The 20,666-nt window shown below is 48.9% G+C and overlaps 1 protein-coding gene across 1 annotated transcript in view; it reads left to right on the top strand.

The window, feature by feature from the left end:
- Positions 1-20,666, top strand: part of Syt12 (synaptotagmin XII) — a 31,236-nt gene that overhangs the window by 6,979 nt on the left and 3,591 nt on the right. Inside the window, exons 2-7 of the mRNA NM_134164.5 lie at positions 2,202-2,258; positions 9,355-9,548; positions 13,278-13,670; positions 16,185-16,400; positions 17,768-17,888; positions 19,103-19,236. Of these exons, the coding sequence (NP_598925.1) occupies positions 2,225-2,258; positions 9,355-9,548; positions 13,278-13,670; positions 16,185-16,400; positions 17,768-17,888; positions 19,103-19,236 (1,092 nt within the window). The 5' untranslated portion in view covers positions 2,202-2,224. The remainder of the gene's footprint in view (positions 1-2,201; positions 2,259-9,354; positions 9,549-13,277; positions 13,671-16,184; positions 16,401-17,767; positions 17,889-19,102; positions 19,237-20,666) is intronic.

Below are 20,666 nucleotides of genomic sequence, written 5' to 3'. Positions count from 1 at the left end.
AGCCTTCTTTGTCCTTGAATGAAATGAGTACAGTGCATTCAAGTCTCCCATTTCAGAACCTCCTCTTCCCACCCACTCAGAATACATCCCCAAGCCAGATTAACTTCTTAGCAACAACAATCATAAGACAATAGTCACCTGAGTCCAGATAATGCCCTGTACGAGCTCCCAGGTCTTCATCTGGAATAATTTATACCATCCCACTCAGGGAAGGATTAGAGAACACCGGGGAAATTTAGCCCTTTTGAATTCTTCCCCCTCAAGCTATATGGAAACCTGAGTTGAGGCACTGAGTGGTCTGTGCTGATGAACAGTCTCTGTTCCCAACTGTTACTGGGGCTAGCAAAGAGGCAGGGTTGACAAATACAAACCCCTGCTGGCAACGCTCGAGCTTCGGGTAAATACTGGATCATTCTTGACACAAATTGTCTGAAATTGCCCTGCCCATGGGTATCCTGTGCTTTATCTAGCAACCCTAAATGACTCTTAGAATGCTTAAAAAGAGACTTCAGGCTGAGCAGTGGTGGTGCACACCTTTAATCCCAACACTCTGTGAGTTTGAGGCTAGCCTGGTCTGCAGAGTGAGTTTTAGAACACCCAGGGCTGCACAGAGGAACCTGTATTGGAAAGAGAGAAAGACTTTAGTAGGCTGGGAGATGACCCAGGAGGCAAGTGTCTGCTATCCAGGCATGAAGACTTGAATCCAGATCCCTGGCACTGACAGAAAAAGCAGGATGTGGCAGTGATTGACAGGAGGGGTGGAATACAGGGGACTGGGGATCCCAAAGACAGGAACAAGACAGTAGGATTGCAGGACGCTATCCTGACATCCCCTATGCTCACAATGTGCTCACAGGGGTTATTGCACACACTTAAAAAGAGGTTTTAGTATCCAGGTGTCATTGTACACATATGTAAGACAAGCGTTTGAGAGGTGAATGCAGGAAGATCAGGAGTTCAAAGACAGCCTTGGCTATATAGCAAGTTCAAGGCCAGCCTGAACTACATGAGACCCTTGTTTCAGCCCCTTTCCCAAAAGAGCTTACAAGACCATTTTGCTTAAGACAGGATTCCATTATGTAGCCCAGACAGTCCTCAACATGGTAATTTTCCTACCTCAACCTCCTGAGTGCTGGGCTTACAAATATATACAACCATGCCTGTGTCTATCCACCATTTAGAAAAAAAAGCCATGAACAGGAGCACCTTTGGAGCCAGATGTGGTAGTGCATGAGTGTAATTCCCACACACAGGCCGCTGAGGCAAGAAGATTGAGACTTCCATGTCAGCCTGGGTTACATAGTGAAACATTGTCTCAAGAAGTAGGAGAGGCAGAGGCAGGTAGGGGAAGAGGAGAGAAGAGGTGAGAGGAGGCAGAGGGATCAGACATTGTGGCGCAGGCCTCTAATCCCAGCACTGTGGAGGCAGAGGCAGGTGGATCTCTGACTTTTAGCCCAGCCATGTCTACTTAGAGAAACCCCGTCTCAAAAGAAAAGGGAGTGGGGGCGAGTAGGAGAGATAGCTCACCTGCTAAAACTTAGGTTCAGTTTCTAGTATCCACATGACAGCTAGCAATTATCTATAACTCTAGTTCCGGGGGATCTCACGCCCTCTTCTGGCCTCCTCGGGCACTGCATGTACATGTGGCACAGACATACAGGCAGGCAAAACACCCAGGCACATACATTTTAAGACTTTTTTTTTTTTTTTAAAGAGAGCAAGAGGGAGAGAAGGAGAGGAAGAGGGAGAGGGAGAGGGAGAGGGAGAGGGAGAGGGAGAGGGAGAGGGAGAGGGAGAGGGAGAGGGAGAGGGAGAGGGAGAGGGAGAGGGAGAGGGAGAGGGAGAGGGAGAGGGAGAGGGAGAGGGAGAGGGAGAGGGAGAGGGAGAGGGAGACTGACTCACTGTGTATCCCTGGCTGGTCTGGAACTTTATTTGTAGACAAAAATGGCCTTGAACACACAGAGATCTTTGTCTCCCCCAGAGTGCTGGGATTAAATGCCACCACATCCACCTCAATAGTAAATTTTAAAAGAAGAGGAAGGGGCAAGGTGGGGAAGGAGGGATACAGTAGAGGAGCAACCATTTTGGCTAAGTCCAACTGAGCAGCTGAGTGTGAACTCAAGTAACAGGCACACAGATGCCCCCAAGTTAGGAATATGATGCTCTGAACCCTGCTCACGGTTGACTACTTTTCCTTCCAGTTCCTGTCACTGTGGGGGACATCATGGCCGTGGACGTGACAGAATATCATCTGAGCGGTGAGTCTCCCAGATAAGACCTCCAAGGACCACAGCTGCAGGCAATTTTGTACCAAGCTTGGGATGGGATGTGCCAGTGGGACTTAAATAACAGCCTCCTTCCTTAGGTCACATAACCATGGGGGCATCATCCTGGGACCCATCTGGGGTCTCCTCGTCTTTTCACTACAATGAATTCTTTCTGTTTCATTGTTTTGGTTTGTGCATTTCTCTTTGTTTCTTAGGCATGGTCCCAGGTAGCCCAAGGTGGCTTCAAAAAATATTTTTCTGCATTGTGTGTGTCTGCTGTGCATGTTTGCATATGTGTGGACATACATAAGGATATGCCTGTGCATATGTGTGTGTGTGCATTTGTATGTGTGTGTGTGTATGTGTGCTGTGCATGTATGCATGTGTGCACATACAGAAGGGTTATACCTATGCATTGTGTATATTGCTGTACATGTATGCATATGTGTGGACACGCATAGGAGGTAAACCCATCATATGTGTGAGTGGACATGTGATGGACAAGGCTGATGACAGGAGTCATCCTTCATTGCTCTTCCATCCTATTTGTTGAAGCAGGCGGTGTCTTTCAGTGAAACCAGAACTTGCTGAATCGGCTCCTCTCAATAACCAGCTTGCTCTTGGGACTCCCCACCTCTGTTTTCCGAGGCTGGAATCCCAGGCATTGCCAAGCCCACCACACCAGTATTTACATGGGTTCTGAGGATCCACACTCTCAGCCTCACACGTGCACACCAAATGCTTTGACCATGGAATCATCTCTCCAGCCCCAGAGCCTTGAACTCTCTGTGTAGCCAAGGATGGACTTGAACTCACGATTCACTCTCTAAGTGCTGAGATTACAGACATGCATCCCACCTAGCAACACTTCCCTTGAAGAAAGTCCCTGTCTGACACACGGGGTTTCCTGAGATTCTTGACCCACGAGTCCCTGAGGATGAGTGTGTGGCATGGAATCCACTCACTTGGGGCACCTCCTGGAGCCTGTCAATGTTCGACAACACTAAACTCACTCACTGTCTGGGACTCACCCTTGCCCTTCTCCAATGTTTCTATGCAGCCGTAAACTGGGAGATGGTCTGGACACTCCAGCATACTCCCATAGCCCCCACTACCAGTGGATGGCATCATGACTGAAACCTAGTTGCCATCTTTCTTCCAGATGCCCCCTTCCTATTCACAATGTGAGAGTTGAGCCTTAATGGGGAAAGTGACAGTAATAGGTTGGGATGTGAATCTAGATTTCCTAACCCTCTAGTCTAGTGTTCCCTACCTCAACAGCTCTTGACCTAGTGGGGGTCCCACGGGCCCAGAGCTGAACTTCAGGGTGTGCCACAGAACACCTTTCTCTGTTCCCAACCAGAGAGCCTCACTTTCATCTTCAGCCCCTCTGGTCTTCACACAGAGAATGTGCCATGTCCTTGTGACAATGTCATACAGCCCTCGCAGCTCCCTGCCTATGTCTGTGCCATTCCGTACCTGACAATCTTCTTTGCTGTGCCTGGCTAAGTCCTTGTGTCTTGGGTGGAAATCTACAGAGAGTGCTGAGCCAGCCAATCAGGTAGTAGATTCTCCTTTGTCCCTCCATTTCCTCACATAAAAACTGGGCATGTTATGGTTCTCAGGGCTCAAGGGGCCAATATGTGGGAAGAGCTTAAGCAAAGCCTGGCAAGTAATGACTAGGACTTGGTAAGAGAGCTATTCTTGGGCTGGGTATGATAGCACACACCTTTAATCCCGGTACTCCAGAAACAGAGGCAGATGGATCTCTGTGGGATTGAGGCTAGCCTTGTCTACATAGTGAGTTCCAGGACAGCTAGGTCTATGGAGAGACCCTGTCTTGAAAAAAAAGAAAAATAAGATAAGAGCTGTTGTTACAATCCCTCTCCTCCATCATCTCTTTTCTAGTTCTAGTTTAGACCTCACTTCCACTGAAAAGCCCATTGTCCATCTGCCATTCCATAAAACCTATCAATAAATACATATTTATTGTCATTCCATGTCACCTGCCTGGGGTTTTTCATCCCTTCCCCTTGCTCTGTTCTCCAATTCTGCCAATCAGCATTGGGTATTTAGTCCTCAGCATTCACTCCCGTGCAGGGGTGCCTGATTCCGCATATGCCCATAGTCTGCGTGAGACTGTAGACTTCTCTTCTGGAACTCTAGACAGTCCCTTGCTCCTGCCTGGCCTCCTGTGACCTAGCTAGCCAGGGACTTTTCCATCTCACCCCCAGTTTGTAGACTCCAAGGACATTCCAGAATCTTAGCATGCCTGGGCCTGGGCCTGGGCCCCTCTGTAGATGTGTTGGTTGTGGCTTCAGTTGGCTCCCAAATTCCATTCCATCACAGGAAAAGTCTATAATAAGTAGGGGGTGGATCCTTACAGTCCCCTCGATTCTCTATATAACTAAAGATGAATTGAGTTCCTGACGTCTTGCCCCCATTTACCAAGAGCTGGGATTCCAAGTGTGTACAAAATAAGCCTGATCTTCAGAGCCCTGTCCCTCCGCTGTGTGGTTTTCGCATTGAAATCAGATGGCTGCATCATGTTGGGGAGTGATCTTGTTTTTTTCTTAAAGCTGACAATAGGGGTAATGTCTCCTACCACCCCCGTCCTAATGACCTAAGTTGTCATTTGCAAAAGGCCAGTGATATTCCTGCCTATGACAGAACAGCCAGCCCCCACCAGCTCCCTTAGTGGGACCTTCAGGATGTTCTCAGAGCTCCTCTGTTATAAATAAGCCCGTGTGACTCACACTAGACATAACATGTGTTGGGTTTTTTTTTCCCCTTCAAATAATACATCCTCTGGGGTGGGACCACTGAACGGGGGATGTTTGTCATCGCCATTCCCCCAGAGAGGCTGGTGGCATGATACTATTCCTTGCAGCCAAGGTACCTGAACCCAGATGCTGCCATGTTTCAGCTATGTGGCTTTGTTAGTCTTGGTTTTCCTCTCCTGACAGCAGAGAGTGCGCCTGGCTGGAGGAATGCCTGGCTGGAGGTCCTTTGGACTGTTGGACTTTGGGGAGGAGGGGCAATGAGCCCTTCTGGTCCATAGCGCTTTGTTCCCTCCCTCCCAGTGGGCCCAGGAAGGACCACTTCCTTTCTGCTGGTCCACAGCTCCCAACCCCTGCTGCACAGCCTGCCATACTTCCTTTATTTTATTTTATCTTATGCATATGGGTGTTTTGCCTGTGTGTATGTCCGTACTACTTGTGTGACTATGGTACACACAGAGACCAGAAGAGGGTGTCAGAGCCCCTGGGACAAGAGTCACAGGCGGTTATGAACCACCACGTGAGAGCTCAGACTCAAACCAGTGTCCTCCAGAAGAGCAGCCGGTGTTAGGAGCTGCTGAGCCTCCTGCCTCCAGCCTCCTATCCTATCTCTCCCTCCTGCTAACATCCCAGCCTTCCTGTACAGCCAGCATGATTTCCAGCATTCTGCCTGGCATGTCTATGTGCCTGCCTGGCCCCACTCTGACCTCTGTGCTACTTAAGGTCAGGAACTGGACCTGGGGCTCACTCACTCAGTGCTGGCTCCCCCTGCCCACAGGATGCTGTCATGTCTGACCACACAAGGTTTAGTGATCATCTTCACCCTGTTGTGGGCGTTATTTCTTGTTCCTTTATTTTACCGTATCTATTAGATCTCAGTTTACATTGGGAGGGACCCATCTCCACCTTGCTGCTGCAAGGGAGCCAAGCCAGGGAAAGACCAGGCATGTAACTGGCTATTACCCTGGTTCTAGCTGGCAACTGGCTGCCAGAGTAGCCACCCAACACTACTTATTTCCAGCTTTGTGGCCTTGGGCAAGTTCTTTAGCTTTCCTGAGCCTCAGTTTCCCCATCTGAGTTGATTACAGTATAGAACTGGAAATAGTTTTGAGAGTCCTGTCTTCAATGTCACCTGCCACATGAACCCTCATTGTTTGGTGGCTTCCTCATTGCTTGGTGGCTTCCTTAGGACATCAGAGTCAGGTTCTTGAGCAGAGTGAGGCCAAATCTTTTAGCACATGTAGACCTGTCACGGCTCATACACTGTACAAGGTGAGGATTCACAGGAAGTGGTTGAAGAAGCAAATTGCTCTGTGCGGGAACGGAGAGAGCAGTGAGGACAGCAAAGCCCCGGGCAGCAGAGGAAAAGAGCCTCTGAATTCTCTCAGGCCGAGCACAGCCTGTGGCCGCCTCCTGTGGAGCTGGGATAGTGGTTTGAGATTAGAGATAATAAACTCCACATACATAATCGGGGATTGGTGGCTCACACTTGTAATAACAACACTCAGGAGGCTGAGACAGGAGGGTCACAAGTCTGAGGTCAGCCTGAGCTATACAGTGACACCCTGGCTCAAAACAAATCAAAACAAAATTCAGCTACTCTACAATGACCTGGGCACAGCACGGCAGGAAAGGCCTCGAATCCTACCTAGCAGTGGGGAGGTGGGGACAGGATATCAGAAGTTCAACCTCAGCTATGTGACAAGCTCTAGGCCAGCCTGGGTGGGCCGCATGAGACCCACTATGAAATTCACCCCTTTAAAATGTGCACTGCGCTGGCTTTTAGATTAATGAGCAGCCGATGAATTGTGAGGATATTTTCATCATCCTGGAAAGAACTCAACTGCCCCCATTCACCAAGTCAGAACAGGTTGTTTTTATTATGGGTTTTAGGTATATATGTGGAGAGTATGTGTGTGTGTGTGTCTGTGTCTGTGTCTGTGACTGTATGTGTGTCTGTGTGTGTGACTGTGTGTATGTGACTGTGTGTGTGTGTGTGTGTGTATATGTGACTGTGTGTGTATGTGCCTGTGTGCCTGTGTGTCTGTGTGACTGTGTGTCTGTGTGTGTCTGTGACTGTGTGCCTGTATGTCTGTATGTGCCTGTGTGCCTGTATGTGTGTGTGTCTGTGACTGTATGTGTGTTTGTGTGTGTGACTGTATGTCTGTGTGTGTGTATGTGACTGTGTGTCTGTATGTGCCTGTGTGCCTGTGTGTGTATGTGTGTGTCTGTGACTGTATGTGTGTTTGTGTGTGTGACTGTGTGACTGTGTGTCTGTGTGTGTGTATGTGACTGTGTGTGTGTGTGTGTATGTATGTGACTGTGTGCCTGTGTGTGTGTGTGTAGGCCAGCATTTGCGATTAGGTGTCTTCCTCCATCTGTTGCCCTATCTCTTGAGACCTTCTCTCCTCAGCCTTGCCATTGGCTAGACTGTCTGGCTTGCAAGCTGCAGAGACCCACCTGGCTCTGCTCCTGCAGCACGAGGGTTACAAAACATGAGCCAGCACACCTGGCTTTGTGTGATGCTGGGGATCTGAACTCAGATCATCATTTGTACAACAGGTTCTTTATCCTTTGTGCCACCATCTCTCCAGCCTCTTAAGCAGTTGTCCCTCAGAATCCTCAGGGACTTCATTCCTGGACCCCAACTAAATACCAAAATCCACAGATGATTTTCCTCACACACCCTCTTTAAGCCGACTCTAGGTGACTCCTAACACTTAAGGTAATGCCAATCCTACGTAAATATTTGTCACCCTGCTCTCTTAAGGAACTAAAGACCATGGGAAAATAAGTTGGTTTGAAGTGTGGACAGGCACAGCCTGACTGCACAGTACACAATCCAAGATGAGTTGTGGCCATGTGGGCAGAACCCACAGCACAGAGGCTGCCTGGAGGTAAAGTTACGCAACGTGTGGCCTCTGTGACCAGCATTGAGCAGCCATCAGATGTCCCCAGGGTCCATCCAGTTTCTGTTGTGTTGGTTTTGGTCTCAGTCTGTGGGTGAGGGTGTCACGTTGTGCTTTCACCATTCCCCAGCTGACGGACATTGGGTTGTCCTGAGTGAGGCACGGCTCAGGTGGAGCCGCTTCCTTTTCTTCTCTTTCCTCTTCCTCAAGACGGAAGTCTGAGAGATATCTAACCACCCTGTGAGGCTCTCATCTGCCTCCCAGTACAGATGTATGGCTTTGTGGAAGAGGAGGCAGAAGCAGAGAGCTCAAGAGAGTGTGCTTAACTGAATGTGATATAATCCCATTCGCATAATCCTAACGCTTGGAAGGCTGAGATAGGAGAATTGCCTAGAATTTAAGGCCTTCCTGGGTTACATAGCAAGACTCTATCTTAAAAACAAAGGAAGGAAGGTAGGAAGAGAGAAAAAGAAGCGTGTCTTATTGAGCCCTGAATGTGGAGAACCCCATACCAAATCTTATAGTAAGAAACATAAAAACAAAAACCTTAATTAAAATGTTTTATTTTCTTTTTAAAGTTTTTATTTACTACATATTTATTTATTCAGTCAGTCAGTCATGGCTGCGATTGTGTGTGCACGCATGCTACGGCACTCTTCTGGAAGAGCGAGGACAATGTGTGGAGATGGTTGTGTTCTTCTATCATAGGTGAATTAGGGTTCAAGCTCGAGTCACCAGTCTTGGTGGCAAGCCCCTTTACTGGATGAGCCATCTTGCTGACTCCCTTCCCCCGCCCCCAATAAAAAAAGGTGTTTAGTTCGTAAGTATCACTAGGTAGAGTGGTACACTTAGAAGGTAGAAGAAGGACAACTGGAAGAACCTAACCATCTCAGCTATATAGCAAGTTTGAGGCCAGCCTGCGCTACATGAAACCCTGTTTAAAAAACAAACAAACAAACAAACAAATAACCAGAAACCATGGGCTTAGGCAGTGCCTCAGTCAAGAAAATGGCGGCCATGTAAGCATGAGGACTTGCGTTTGATCCCTAGCATCTGTGTGTAACCAGGATGGCGTGTGACACAAGGATTCCCTGGGGCTTGCTGGCACTAGGAAGTCCCAGTGAGAGAACCTGTCTCAAGAACGCGGTGAACGGCTTCTGAACAACACTACCTAAGGCTGCTGACCTTTGACCTCCACATGCACACACACACACACACACACACACACATATACATGCACACGCATGCGCACACACTGGTGCATACTCACATAATAAAAAGAGAGCCAAGCACACAGGACACGTAAATATATAAGTACTAACGGTAACTGACTTTTACCCTGGGTGGAGGGGAGTGTGATCGTTGGCCTTCTAATGACAGGCTGTTCTTGTCTTGCAGTCATCAAGAGCCCCCCAGGCTGGGAGGTGGGTGTCTATGCTGCCGGGGCCCTGGCTCTGCTGGGAATTGCTGCTGTGAGTCTATGGAAGCTCTGGACATCGGGGAGCTTCCCCAGCCCCTCCCCGTTCCCTAATTACGACTACAGGTACCTGCAGCAGAAATATGGAGAGGCCTATGTGGAGGCTAAGCTGAAGGTGAGGCTTCCACTCCAGCAGATTCCCACCCCACCACCCATTCTGAGGGCCGGCCTCTTGATTAATATCGCCCTGTGAATGGGGATCCGGCCTCGCTTAGCCCCTGCAGATCGTCAACTCCTCGCCCTGTGCTTCTTGAGTAAAGGTTGGATGTTGAATAATTGATCACATTTTAAAACTATCGCTTGGGCTGGTACGAAGGCTCAGTGGGTGAAGGTGGGAGGGGAAATCTGGCCCCCGAAAGTTGTCCTCTGATCTCAGATGCACAGACTATAATGTGAGCACCTGCCCACACCCACACTAAATCAATAAATATAATTTTTAAAAAGCTATGATGTGATTAAAAAAAAAGCCAAGTAGTGGTGGTGCACACCTTTAATCCCAGCACTCGGGAGGCAGAGGCAGGTGGATTTCTGAGTTCGAGGCCAGCCTGGTCTACAGAGTGAGTTTCAGGACAGCCAGGGCTACACAGAGAAACCCTGTCTCGGAGGGGGAAAAGCTATCATGTGAGCAGAAGGACCCAAATTAGGTTCCCAGCACCTATGTAGGCCAGCTCAAAATCTCCTATAACTCTGGCTCCAGGGCATATGGTGTCTCCAGCCTCTTGCAGCCTGCTGCATTCACATGTACATACTCACACGCAGACATACAAACCTACATGCAATCTTAAAAAAAAATTTTTTTTAAGTAGAATTTTACTGTGTAGCCCTGAATGGCCTAGAACTCACTATGTAGACCAGGCTGGACTCCACTCAGATATACCAGCCTCTGCCTCCTGAGTGCTAGAATCAAGGTATGTGCCACCATGTCTGGCATTAAAAAATAAATAAAACCCTTGGAGTTAGAGAGGTAGCTCAGCTATTAAGAGCACTAGATGTTCCTAAAGAGGATGCAGGTTTGATCACTAGCACCAGCTTGGTGTCTTACAGTTGTCTATAACTCCAGTTTCAGGAGATCTGATAGTTTTTTCTGGCCTTAGTGGGTAGTAAGCACACATAAGGTACACAGACATACATGCAAGCAAATGACCAGACATATAAATGAATGGTTTCTTTTGTTTGAGACGGGTTTTTCTATACAACCCTGGCTGTCTTGGGACTCACTCAGTTGACCAGGCTGTCCTTGAGCTCAGAGATCTACTTGCTTCTGCCTCCTGCTAGGATTAAAGACATGTGACACCATGCAAGGCTTATATGAATTTTTTTAATGAAAAGAAAAATCTTAAAAAAACAACCCTGCTGTCACGTGAGACTGGATCCCCTGGAATGGGAGTTACAAGTGGTTGTGAGTCACTAGATGGGTGCTGGGAAGAGCAGCCTGTACACTTAGCCACTGAGCCGTCTCTCCAGCCTTAAGATTTAATGTTTAAGGTTCTCATACATACCGCTGAATCTAAAATCATTACATACTTGACAGAGAATTGTTCAGGCGTCGTATATAGTTCCAGAGAGCACAGCACGACTCTATTACGTGCTCATTCGTTTGGTGAGCCCCTGGGGGACTGTAAATTGGGACAACTTTTCCAAGAAGCATTTTGGTAGCACATGTTGAAACTGTCAAAAGGACTGTCCTCAGTGTGGGAGTTTAAGGACATTATTTGAGGGCTGCTCATCTTGGTGTTCTTTGGGGCCCTCTGAAGCAGAGGCAGGCAGATCTTTGTGAGTTCTAGGACACCCTAGTCTACACACTTGAGTTCCAGGCCAGCCAGGAGAACTTAGAGAGCCGCTGTCTGACCAAAAAGGAAAAGAAAAGCAAGCTAATCAAGGCTGGGCATGGAGGCACAGCCTGTCATCCTTAGTACTCAAAGGACAAAGCCATAAGGGTCAGGAGTTCAAGGTTATCCTTGGCTGTATAGCAAGTTCAAAACCAGTCTGGGCTACATGAGAGCCTGTCTCAAATTGCAAAAATGTTTTATTTGATGTTCAATTATTTGTATTGGTGAAAAATTAGAACCATCTGGAGCAGTAGTCCTTTAATCCCAGCACTTGGGAGGCAGAGGCAGGCGGATTTCTGAGTTCGAGGCCAGCCTGGTCTACAAAGTGAGTTCCAGGACAGCCAAGGCTACACAGAGAAACTCTGTCGAGAGAGAGAGAGAGAGAGAGAGAGAGAGAGAGAGAGAGAGAGAGAGAGAGAGAGAGGGGCAACATAACTGCTCAATGGGATAATAATAGATATAAATTACATTAACATGGGACTCACTAAACAGACAACACAGTAACAAAGGCACAGGGAGACTGGTGTGGAAGCTCCTGCTTTAAGACGATTTCACATACCCTGAGGATGCCACTCAACATGAACGTTTTCTTATGCTGTATTTGTTTTTTATTTATTTATTTTATGTATATGAGTACACTGTAGCTGTCTGCAAACACACCAAAAGAGGGCATCAGATTCCATTACAAATGGAATGGTTGTGAGCCACCATGTGGGAATTGAACTCAGGACCTCTGGGAGAGCAGTCAGTGCTCTTAACCTCTGAGCCATCTCCCCCACCCTTGTTGAATTTTTTTTAAGAGAGAGGTTTTTTGTTTTTGTTTTTACTTTTATTTATTTATGGGGGGTTAGGCGCATGTGTGATCATGCATGTGTGGAGGTCAGAGCACAGTTTGTAGGAGACAGTTCTCTCCTTCCATCGTGTGGTCACTGGGAATCCAACCAAGGGCATTAGAATTGGTGGCAGGAACCCACTCTTGCTGAGTCATCTCTCCCACCCTTGTCTTCTGTCATCTTCCTTTAAATCACTAGTGAGGGACTATATCCTGGGATTCTTACCTCGTCCTCTTCTTTTGGACCCAAAGATTGCTGTTGTTGTTTGTTTTGAGAACATAGCTCAGATACCGGAGGCTGACCTTGATCCTCTGTTTCTACCTCCAGTTTTTGGGAGTCCACAGAATGGATCTCTTATAAGCACCACCTGTCAGTAAAAACCCAATGGCCCATGAGCCAAGGCAACCAATAGGAGCTGGGACATTGGCAGGAAGAGAGAGGATTCTTGAAAATAGTAAGAGATAAAAGAGAGACAGGAAGAGAGTCACATGGGACGAGAGGAAAAACGAGATGAGGACACACTGAGGTGCCTGAAAGAGAAATGCTGGGAGATCTGAGGGAGACTCTGAGGAGATGCTAAGAAAGAGGCTGGCCAGGACTGAAGAGAAGTAACCGAGTGCTAGGCATAGACTAGTTTGAATGGCTAAATAAGTTACAAGCTAGTGAGGGAATGAACCAATTGAATAATAATTAGTCTCAGAGTTGTTGCTGTTGGGAACTAAGTGGCTGGGGGGGGGGAGCATTTATGGTTTTTACAGGATTATAAGCGTGTTCCTCCATATCGAGCAGCTTTTCCTTTTTATAGGTGTCATTGCAGTTGACATTTTTATGTAAGGAGTTTTGTTACAATAATAAGCAGTATGAGACAATGCCTTTTTCCATTCTGGTTAAGGGGAGAAAACTAAGCTAGATGTAGTTGGTGCGTGACTGTAATCCCAGCATTCGTGGAGTTAAAGATGGGGGAGCACGAGTTCCTCCGCAGCCTGGGATACAGTAGCAAGTTCCTGTTTGCGGAAGAGAAAGAGAAACAATGTCCTTAAGTGCTGGTCCCTCTGATGGTTTTGTGAAAGGAGAGCCTGGGGTATCTTGAACAGAGTAACCAGCATCAATCTCCTTGCTGTCACCTAGCGATGGTGCCTCAGCCCCATATGATGCTTCCCTGTCCCTTTTGTTCACCCTCAGCGGGTCCCTCCTTGGAATGACCAGCGGACCACTACTCGGGGACCACCCAGCCGCAAAGGCAGCCTTAGTATAGAAGACACCTTTGAAAGCATCAGTGAGCTGGGACCCCTGGAGCTGATGGGCCGGGAACTGGACTTAGCCCCCTATGGTACTCTCCGAAAGTCACAGTCGGCTGACTCTCTGAATTCCATCTCCTCTGTGAGCAACACCTTTGGGCAGGATTTCACCCTGGGCCAGGTGGAGGTGAGCATGGACTATGATGGAGCCTCCCACACCCTCCACGTGGCAGTACTACAAGGCAAAGACCTCCTGGAGCGCGAGGAGGCCACCTTCGAGTCCTGCTTCATGCGTGTCAGTCTGCTGCCAGACGAACAGATCGTGGGCATCTCCCGGGTAAGTGGGGCGGGGACAGAGGTGCACTGGGCTCCCTGAAGCTCTCCTGGGAAGCTGATGTCTGGGCTAGTGGGCAGATTTGCAGTACCAGACAAGATGACAGGGGGCGCTGGAGAGCAGATCAGAATGTGGATTCAGAGTAGGATGGCTATGCCTAGAACCAGCTTTGTGTTCCCGCTGTGTATAGATTTCAATCTTCCTATCACTCAAGGACAGTGTCCACCTCCACATCTGTTAACATGGAGTCTTGGCAGGAAGAAAGATGGGCTGCTCATTTGGTTGATCTGGGAGAGAGCTCACTAACAGCCTTATCTGCTTTGGAGTGGATGGAGGAGGAGGGGTAGGTAGCCTCAGTGTCCGTATGGCTACATGAATTTGTTCACAAAAAGGGAGGCCCACCCCGGAGACCGAAAAAAGCATGAGAGGAAAGTGAGTTTCTGGACCCCAAATGAAAGGGCCACCTTTTTAGGAAGGGCTGTGTTCTGTTGTGGGAAGGTGTGGTCAGCCCCTCAGAGAAACTGAGACAGGCTTTGGAAGATAAGCACATGATCTCTCTTTTCTTCTGGTGACCCTGGTGGCTCACCCTGCTGGAAGCTGGTGACTAAGGGAGCATGCTGGCGTGGCCCTTGACTGTTAGGCTCTGTATTAGACCAGGACCCTCAAGATCAAGTTCTCAGCACAAAGATTTATTTGCCCGTTTATCTGGCAGAGAGCAGGGAATAAGAGGCAAATACAGGAGACAGAGACTGAGGGAGAAGGGGAGAAAACAAGGGGAGGGGAAGTATTTGTCCCAGAGGACGAAGGACTGCCTCTGAAACGGAGACGGGTGAAGCACGTAGGAACATAACGAAGAGCCGCTGTCAGGTCTGACATGCATTATGTTGCTCTTAGCCTGAGCCATGGGGAGGATTTTGGGTGACTCAGGATATGTCCTTTGAGGAGGGACATTGCTGGACAGAAGCTTGCTCTGAGTCAGACCACTGTGTGAACAACACGGTTCCATATTTGTTTGAAGGATGCAGTTGCTGCAGGGAGAACCTTCCCAGAGCCTGGCAGCACTAGGTGAGATCAAAGTGGCTAGAAGCTAAGTAGAGTCTGTTCCCAGGATGGCAGGCTTCATGACGTTGCAGCCTAACAGTCTAACTGTGGGGATGGGGTGTTGCCTCCAGGCCAAGCAACCCCCTCAGCTTCAGAGAATGTGCCAGGGATGAGAGCCGCTCTCTAAATACCACCGCGCAGTGACTCAGGCGGCCCCCCACGGAAGGGCAAGCAGAGCCTCCCATGTAGCTCCCTGAGGAGCCCACAGCTTCCTGGGAGGAGGCCAATGACATCTAAAAGCTGGGGGATGAAGCGTGCCCAGCCCTGCCTAGTCACTCCATTCATCTGTCTATCTGTCCACTCATCCATCCATCCTGTGACAATCAGGAAGGCTTCGCCAGGATCTACAGGGCACTGTGGCATTCATGGCTGTTTACAGAAGATTGTCTAGCTCCTACTGCCTGCCTGCCCCCAAGGCTCTGCTGAGTCAGCAGACAGGAGAGAAGGAGAGTGGGTCTGTCACAGCATCATGTGAGGATGGAGATGACTAGGAGTCCATTATGGAAGCTTCTAAGGCCAGGCAATGGGTTGACTACAAGCAAGAAGGGGATATTGGGGATGTTTAAACCTTCACAGTAACCTCAACCTTTGGGACATAGAGGCAGCAAGATAAGGAACTCAGGGCTGTCCTTGGCTACATAATGGATTTAGGGTCATTTAGGCCTATGTGGGATCCTGTCTCAAAGCAACCAAAACCCAATCAAACACCACCAACAACCAAAACCTCCCAGGACTGCCAGGCATGGTAGACTCATACTGCAGCTCTGGAGGCTGAGGCAGGAAGATGGTTAAATTCAAGACAAAAGTCTGTGCAAAATAGTACGTTCCAGACCAGCCAGAGCTGCATAGTAAGACCCTGGCTAAAAAAAAAAAAAAAAAAAAAAAAAAGGAGGAGGTCTCTGTGAGTTCGAAGCCAGTCTGGTCTACAAATGAGTTCCAGGGAAGGCAGGGCTACCCAGTGAGACCCTGTCTTGGAAAAGGAAAAGAGCAGGGAGGTGCAGTATGGAGGCTGATGCTTGTAACCCTAGCCTTCTGCAGTTAGTGCAGTGAAGCTAGTGCAGTATGGAGGCTCATGCTTGTAACCCTAGCCTTCTGCAGTTAGTGCAGTATGGAGACTCCTGCTTGTAACCCTAGCCTTCTGCAGTTAGTGCAGTGAAGCTAGTGCAGTATGGAGGCTCATGCTTGTAACCCTAGCCTTCTGCAGTTAGTGCAGTATGGAGACCCATGCTTGTAACCCTAGCCTTATGCACTTAGTGGCAGGAAGGTCAGGAGTTCATCCTGACCTATGTGAGATCCAGTCCGAAAAGAAAAACAAAATTAAACAAACAAACCTTCAATACTGAGCCACCAAAAAAAAGGACGTAGAACTGAGATGGTGGTACCAGGAAGCCCCTCCACGGCCCCTTCTCTCTGTAGATCCAGAGGAATGCCTATTCCATCTTCTTCGATGAGAAGTTCTCTGTCCCCCTGGATCCCACAGCCCTGGAGGAGAAGAGCCTTAGATTTTCTGTGTTTGGTATCGACGAGGATGAGCGGAATGTGAGCACCGGCGTGGTGGAGCTGAAGCTGTCCGTTCTGGATCTCCCGCTGCAGCCCTTCAGTGGCTGGCTATACTTGCAGGACCAGAATAAGGTATCGCCTACTTTTGCCTGCTGGTTCCCCCGGGGAGAAAGTACCCTCACCCACTGCCTGGGAGAGATGCCAGTATCCTGTCCCTCAACTGGACCCTGACAGCGTTAGAACAGAGACAGGGTCCCAAGCCACACCCTAGGGAAGCCACTCATTGCATGTGCTGACAAACACATCCTACAGACACCGCTGTTTACAGCTCTTTTAGTTTACACTGCATTTATTTCTTTACTGTGTTTTCTGTGTGTATGAGTGTACAGGCATGCACATACACACAGGGAATGCATGTGGAAGTCGGAAGACCACATGTCTTCTACCAGTTGGTTCACCCCTTCACCATGTGTGTTGTTGGTATTGATTCAGGTCACTGGAGCTAGTGGAAAATGCTTTTTACCCACAGCGCCATCCCTGGACCTCTTCTCGGTTCTTTCTTTTTTCTTTTTTAACATTTATTTATTTCTCTTTCTTATTTTTGTTTTATTGAGGTGTTTGGTTGGTTGGTTTTTCGAGACAGGGTTTCTCTGTGTAGCCCTGGCTGTCCTGGAACTCACTGTGTAGACCAGGCTGGCCTCAAACTCACAGATTTCCACCTGCCTTTGCTTTCTGAGTGCTGGGATTAAAGGCGTGCACCACCACCTCCTGGCTATTTATTTTTATTCTATATTTTATCTATTTATTTTACTTTATGAGTGTTTTGCCTGAATGTATATATGTGTCCAGGTACATACCTCAGGCCTAAGGGGGTCAGAAGAGAATGCCCAGTTCCTTGGAACTGGAGTTGCAGATGTGCGTGAGCTGTCTTATGGGTGCTGGGAACTGACCCTGCGTCTCTGGAAGAGGCAGTACTCAGCTGCCGAGCCATCTTTCCAGGTCCTCATCTCAGTGGCTACTACCAAGTCATCAGAGGCTCTACTCCTCTAAGCTACTGGCCTGAAAGTGGGTTCTTTCAGACAGAGGCCACGCTGAAGCTCCCTTTAGCCTTATAACAGTGCCAGGGAACATTATTACTCAAGCAAATGCAGTCAGCTTGGATCCCTATGCACGATCATAGAATGTTTTCCTCAGCCCACATGGAGGGAACAGAACTGCATCTGATTGATGCACTTGACAGGCAGCCTCTGGGCCTCCTTCCAGGACCTGCTCTCCACACAGTCTAAGGAGGGTCTGTGTGTGCTCCCTTGTGTGGGAGGGTTGTCCTTTTTTTTTTTCTATCCTGTTGGCCTGACGTCTAGGTTTAAGAGTTACCCCCAAAGCATCGATTTTCCAACGAGGAAGGAGCCATCCACCTCCCCCACCGCCCACCCCTGCCTGCCCCAGACCTCTTGAAGCCTGGAGGGCAGAAGTCTTCTGAGCCATTCCTTTCTCCACAGGCTGCTGACGCTGTGGGAGAGATCCTGCTGTCCCTCAGTTACCTGCCCACAGCTGAGCGGCTGACTGTGGTTGTGGTGAAAGCCAAGAATCTCATCTGGACCAATGAGAAGAGCACAGCAGGTGAGTGAGGGCCCGTGCACTCAGCTCTTCTGTGAGGCTGGGGGCGGAGGGTGCAGGGGTTGGGGGTAGGGGGGTGGAGCTGTCCTGTTCTGAGCAGGTCTAGGGCACAGCCCCAGAGCCCCTGTGGCTTTAGCTATGCTCAGGAGCCAGGCACAGTGGAAAGGTTAATTCAGCTACAGAAATAGTCTGTCACCCTGGAGGGTGACAGCAGCCCGGCCTGGGGTGTAGAGGGTAAGTAGGATTGGTGAAACCTGGGGGCTCTGGGCTGTGGCGTTAGGCAAGAAATGAAGGGTGAACATCCATTCAGAGATGAGGAAGCAGCCCAGAGACTCTGACACCCTAGATGCCAGGGACCTATTGGACTTGACAGCCTAGGGCCTCAGGCAATAGGGTGTGTGTGTGTGTGTGTGTGTGTGTGTGTGTGTGTGTGTGTGTGTGTGTTTAACAAAATCGCAATCATTTTATTTTACCAATGAAGACTCAGGAGCCAGACCCTAGGGAGAAAGCCTGCTGGCTTGAAGAGGCAGAGAAAGCACCCAGCTGACCTTCCTCCTCAGCCAACATCCCACTAGGAATTCCCCTCTCTCACACAACAAACCTCTCAAACAACCTCCTTCAAGCTCGGTGTCCCTCCCCTGGACTTTCCTGTGCGTCTCTCTCTGTCCTTCCGGCTTCTTCTTACTCTCTCTGTTTTTTTCTTTAAAATCCTCTGTTCCTTCCTGCTAACTGGTTGCTTGCTCACCAAGATCTTAACCTACGGTTGACTTTATTCAATCCTGTTTGCAATAGCTAGAAAGCTTGTGGATTAAAGGTGTGTGCTAGAACTGAGCCACACCACGACTGAAAACAGTTTTGTTTTGTTTTGTTTCCAGTAACTAACACTATCTCAGGGTTCCCAGTATGATAAAATATCCTGCAACCGTAGGGAGACTTGGTACTGCAGAACTGTGCACTGTTGGGCGCTGCCCTCAGTGACTCAGGTCTGCCGTCTGCACTCGGTTACTGATAGAATGGGACTACGCAGTGGGCCGCCTGAGTCAAGAGATGCTGGTACTCTACATCCCGATCCAGCTTCCCCTCCCTCCTCTCCCCCAGCACCTCCCATTTCTTAATATAAACAAACAAACAGCAGTAGCCCAACATCAGGGAATTAGAGGCAGTGGGTGGAGCCAGAGTAGCCAGGGTCACTGACCCTCGCCCCTGCCTGCCTGTAGACCCCTTCGTCAAAGTATACCTGCTGCAGGATGGGAGGAAAATGAGCAAGAAGAAGACGGCTGTGAAGAGGGATGACCCCAACCCAGTGTTCAACGAAGCCATGATCTTCTCAGTGCCAGCCATTGTGCTACAGGTGAGGTGGGGACTCACAGGACTGGGCCACTGCACCCCTCCAGTGTTGCCTCTTGGGACCTCAAGCCAATCCCCTTCTAGTTAATCATTGACTGAGCCAGAGACTAGGTGTCAGCCCTATGGTAAGGGTTGGGGACCCAAGAACTGCTTTCTTGATGCCTATGAAAGACAGACAGGGAGTCCCCACTTTGTAATCTCCATTGGATTAGTGGCCGGGTTGGGGGGGGGGTCGGGCTTTCTGCATGAGGGGACAGCTAAGCTGAGCTCTGAGGAACAGGTCTCTCAGTAGAGCACCTGCACTGCTTGAAGATGAGCTCGAGGCAACCCCAGGGCCCTGGCTGTAGGCCTTCAGAGTTACTGCAAGCATCCTGCTGAGACCTCATGACCACCACCAGTTGGTGATGCACACCTTTAACCCCAGCACTCAGGAGAGACAGGTGGATCTCTGTGAGTTTGAGGACAGCCTGGTCTACAGAGCGAGTTCCAGGACAGCCTAGAGTTATACAGAGAAATCTGTCTCAAAACAACAACAACGGGGGCTGGTGAGATGGCTCAGTGGGTAAGAGCACCCGACTGTTCTTCCGAAGGTCCAGAGTTCAAATCCCAGCAACCACATGGTGGCTCACAACCATCCGCAACAAGATCTGACTCCCTCTTCTGGAGTGTCTGAGGACAGCTACAGTGTACTTACATACATTAATAAAATAAATCTTTATAAAAAAAAAAAACAAAAAACAAAAAACAACAACAACAACAACAACAACAACAAAGAAAGTCCTTTAGTCCTTGAGCTAAAGTCTGCTGTGCAGCCCAGGGACTGTGCAGGGCCTGCCTAGTCCCCTCTTTGGGATACTTTGGGAATTTCATTGGTTTTTCAGTGCTGCTGATGAACCCAAGGCTTTGTGTATGCTAAGCAACCAGTTTACCATTGAGCCACCCTGCCAGCCCCTGTCTGCACCCTGTAGTTTGAAAGCTGGATGTCAGCCTCACTTTGAGTGTCTCAAACCTAGGAATCCAGGCAACATCCCAGCATATCTAGCTGGTCCAGGGATCATACCCTTGTTCCTTATTGGACAGTCTACCCATTTGATCCCTGCTCTTGCTGATTTTACCACAAGGCCACTTCTCTCTGGCCTCCAAAAACTGAAGCTGTTGGGGGGCTAGGTAAGAACAGTTAAGCCAATGTCTCAAGTATGTTCTTACTGAACCCTGACCCTCAGCTGTGATCTGACAAGACTATGCCATTAACAGTGAAGGCCCCGTCAGCGCTCTAATAATGGGCAAGGACCAGCCACACATTTTCTTCCTGTCCTACATGTTTAATTGGTTTTCTTCCTAGAACCATCCTGTGAGGTAAGAAATGCTGTACATTTTAAAGACAAAGAAGCAGATAGCAAAGGCCGAAGTCCTGGTTGGGGTGTAGCCAGAAGC

This window comes from Mus musculus, chromosome 19, assembly GCF_000001635.26.
Source record: "Mus musculus strain C57BL/6J chromosome 19, GRCm38.p6 C57BL/6J".
Lineage (NCBI taxonomy): Eukaryota > Metazoa > Chordata > Mammalia > Rodentia > Muridae > Mus > Mus musculus.
The sequence above is the reverse complement of the archived record's forward strand: the minus strand, read 5'-3'. Positions and strand labels throughout refer to the sequence as shown.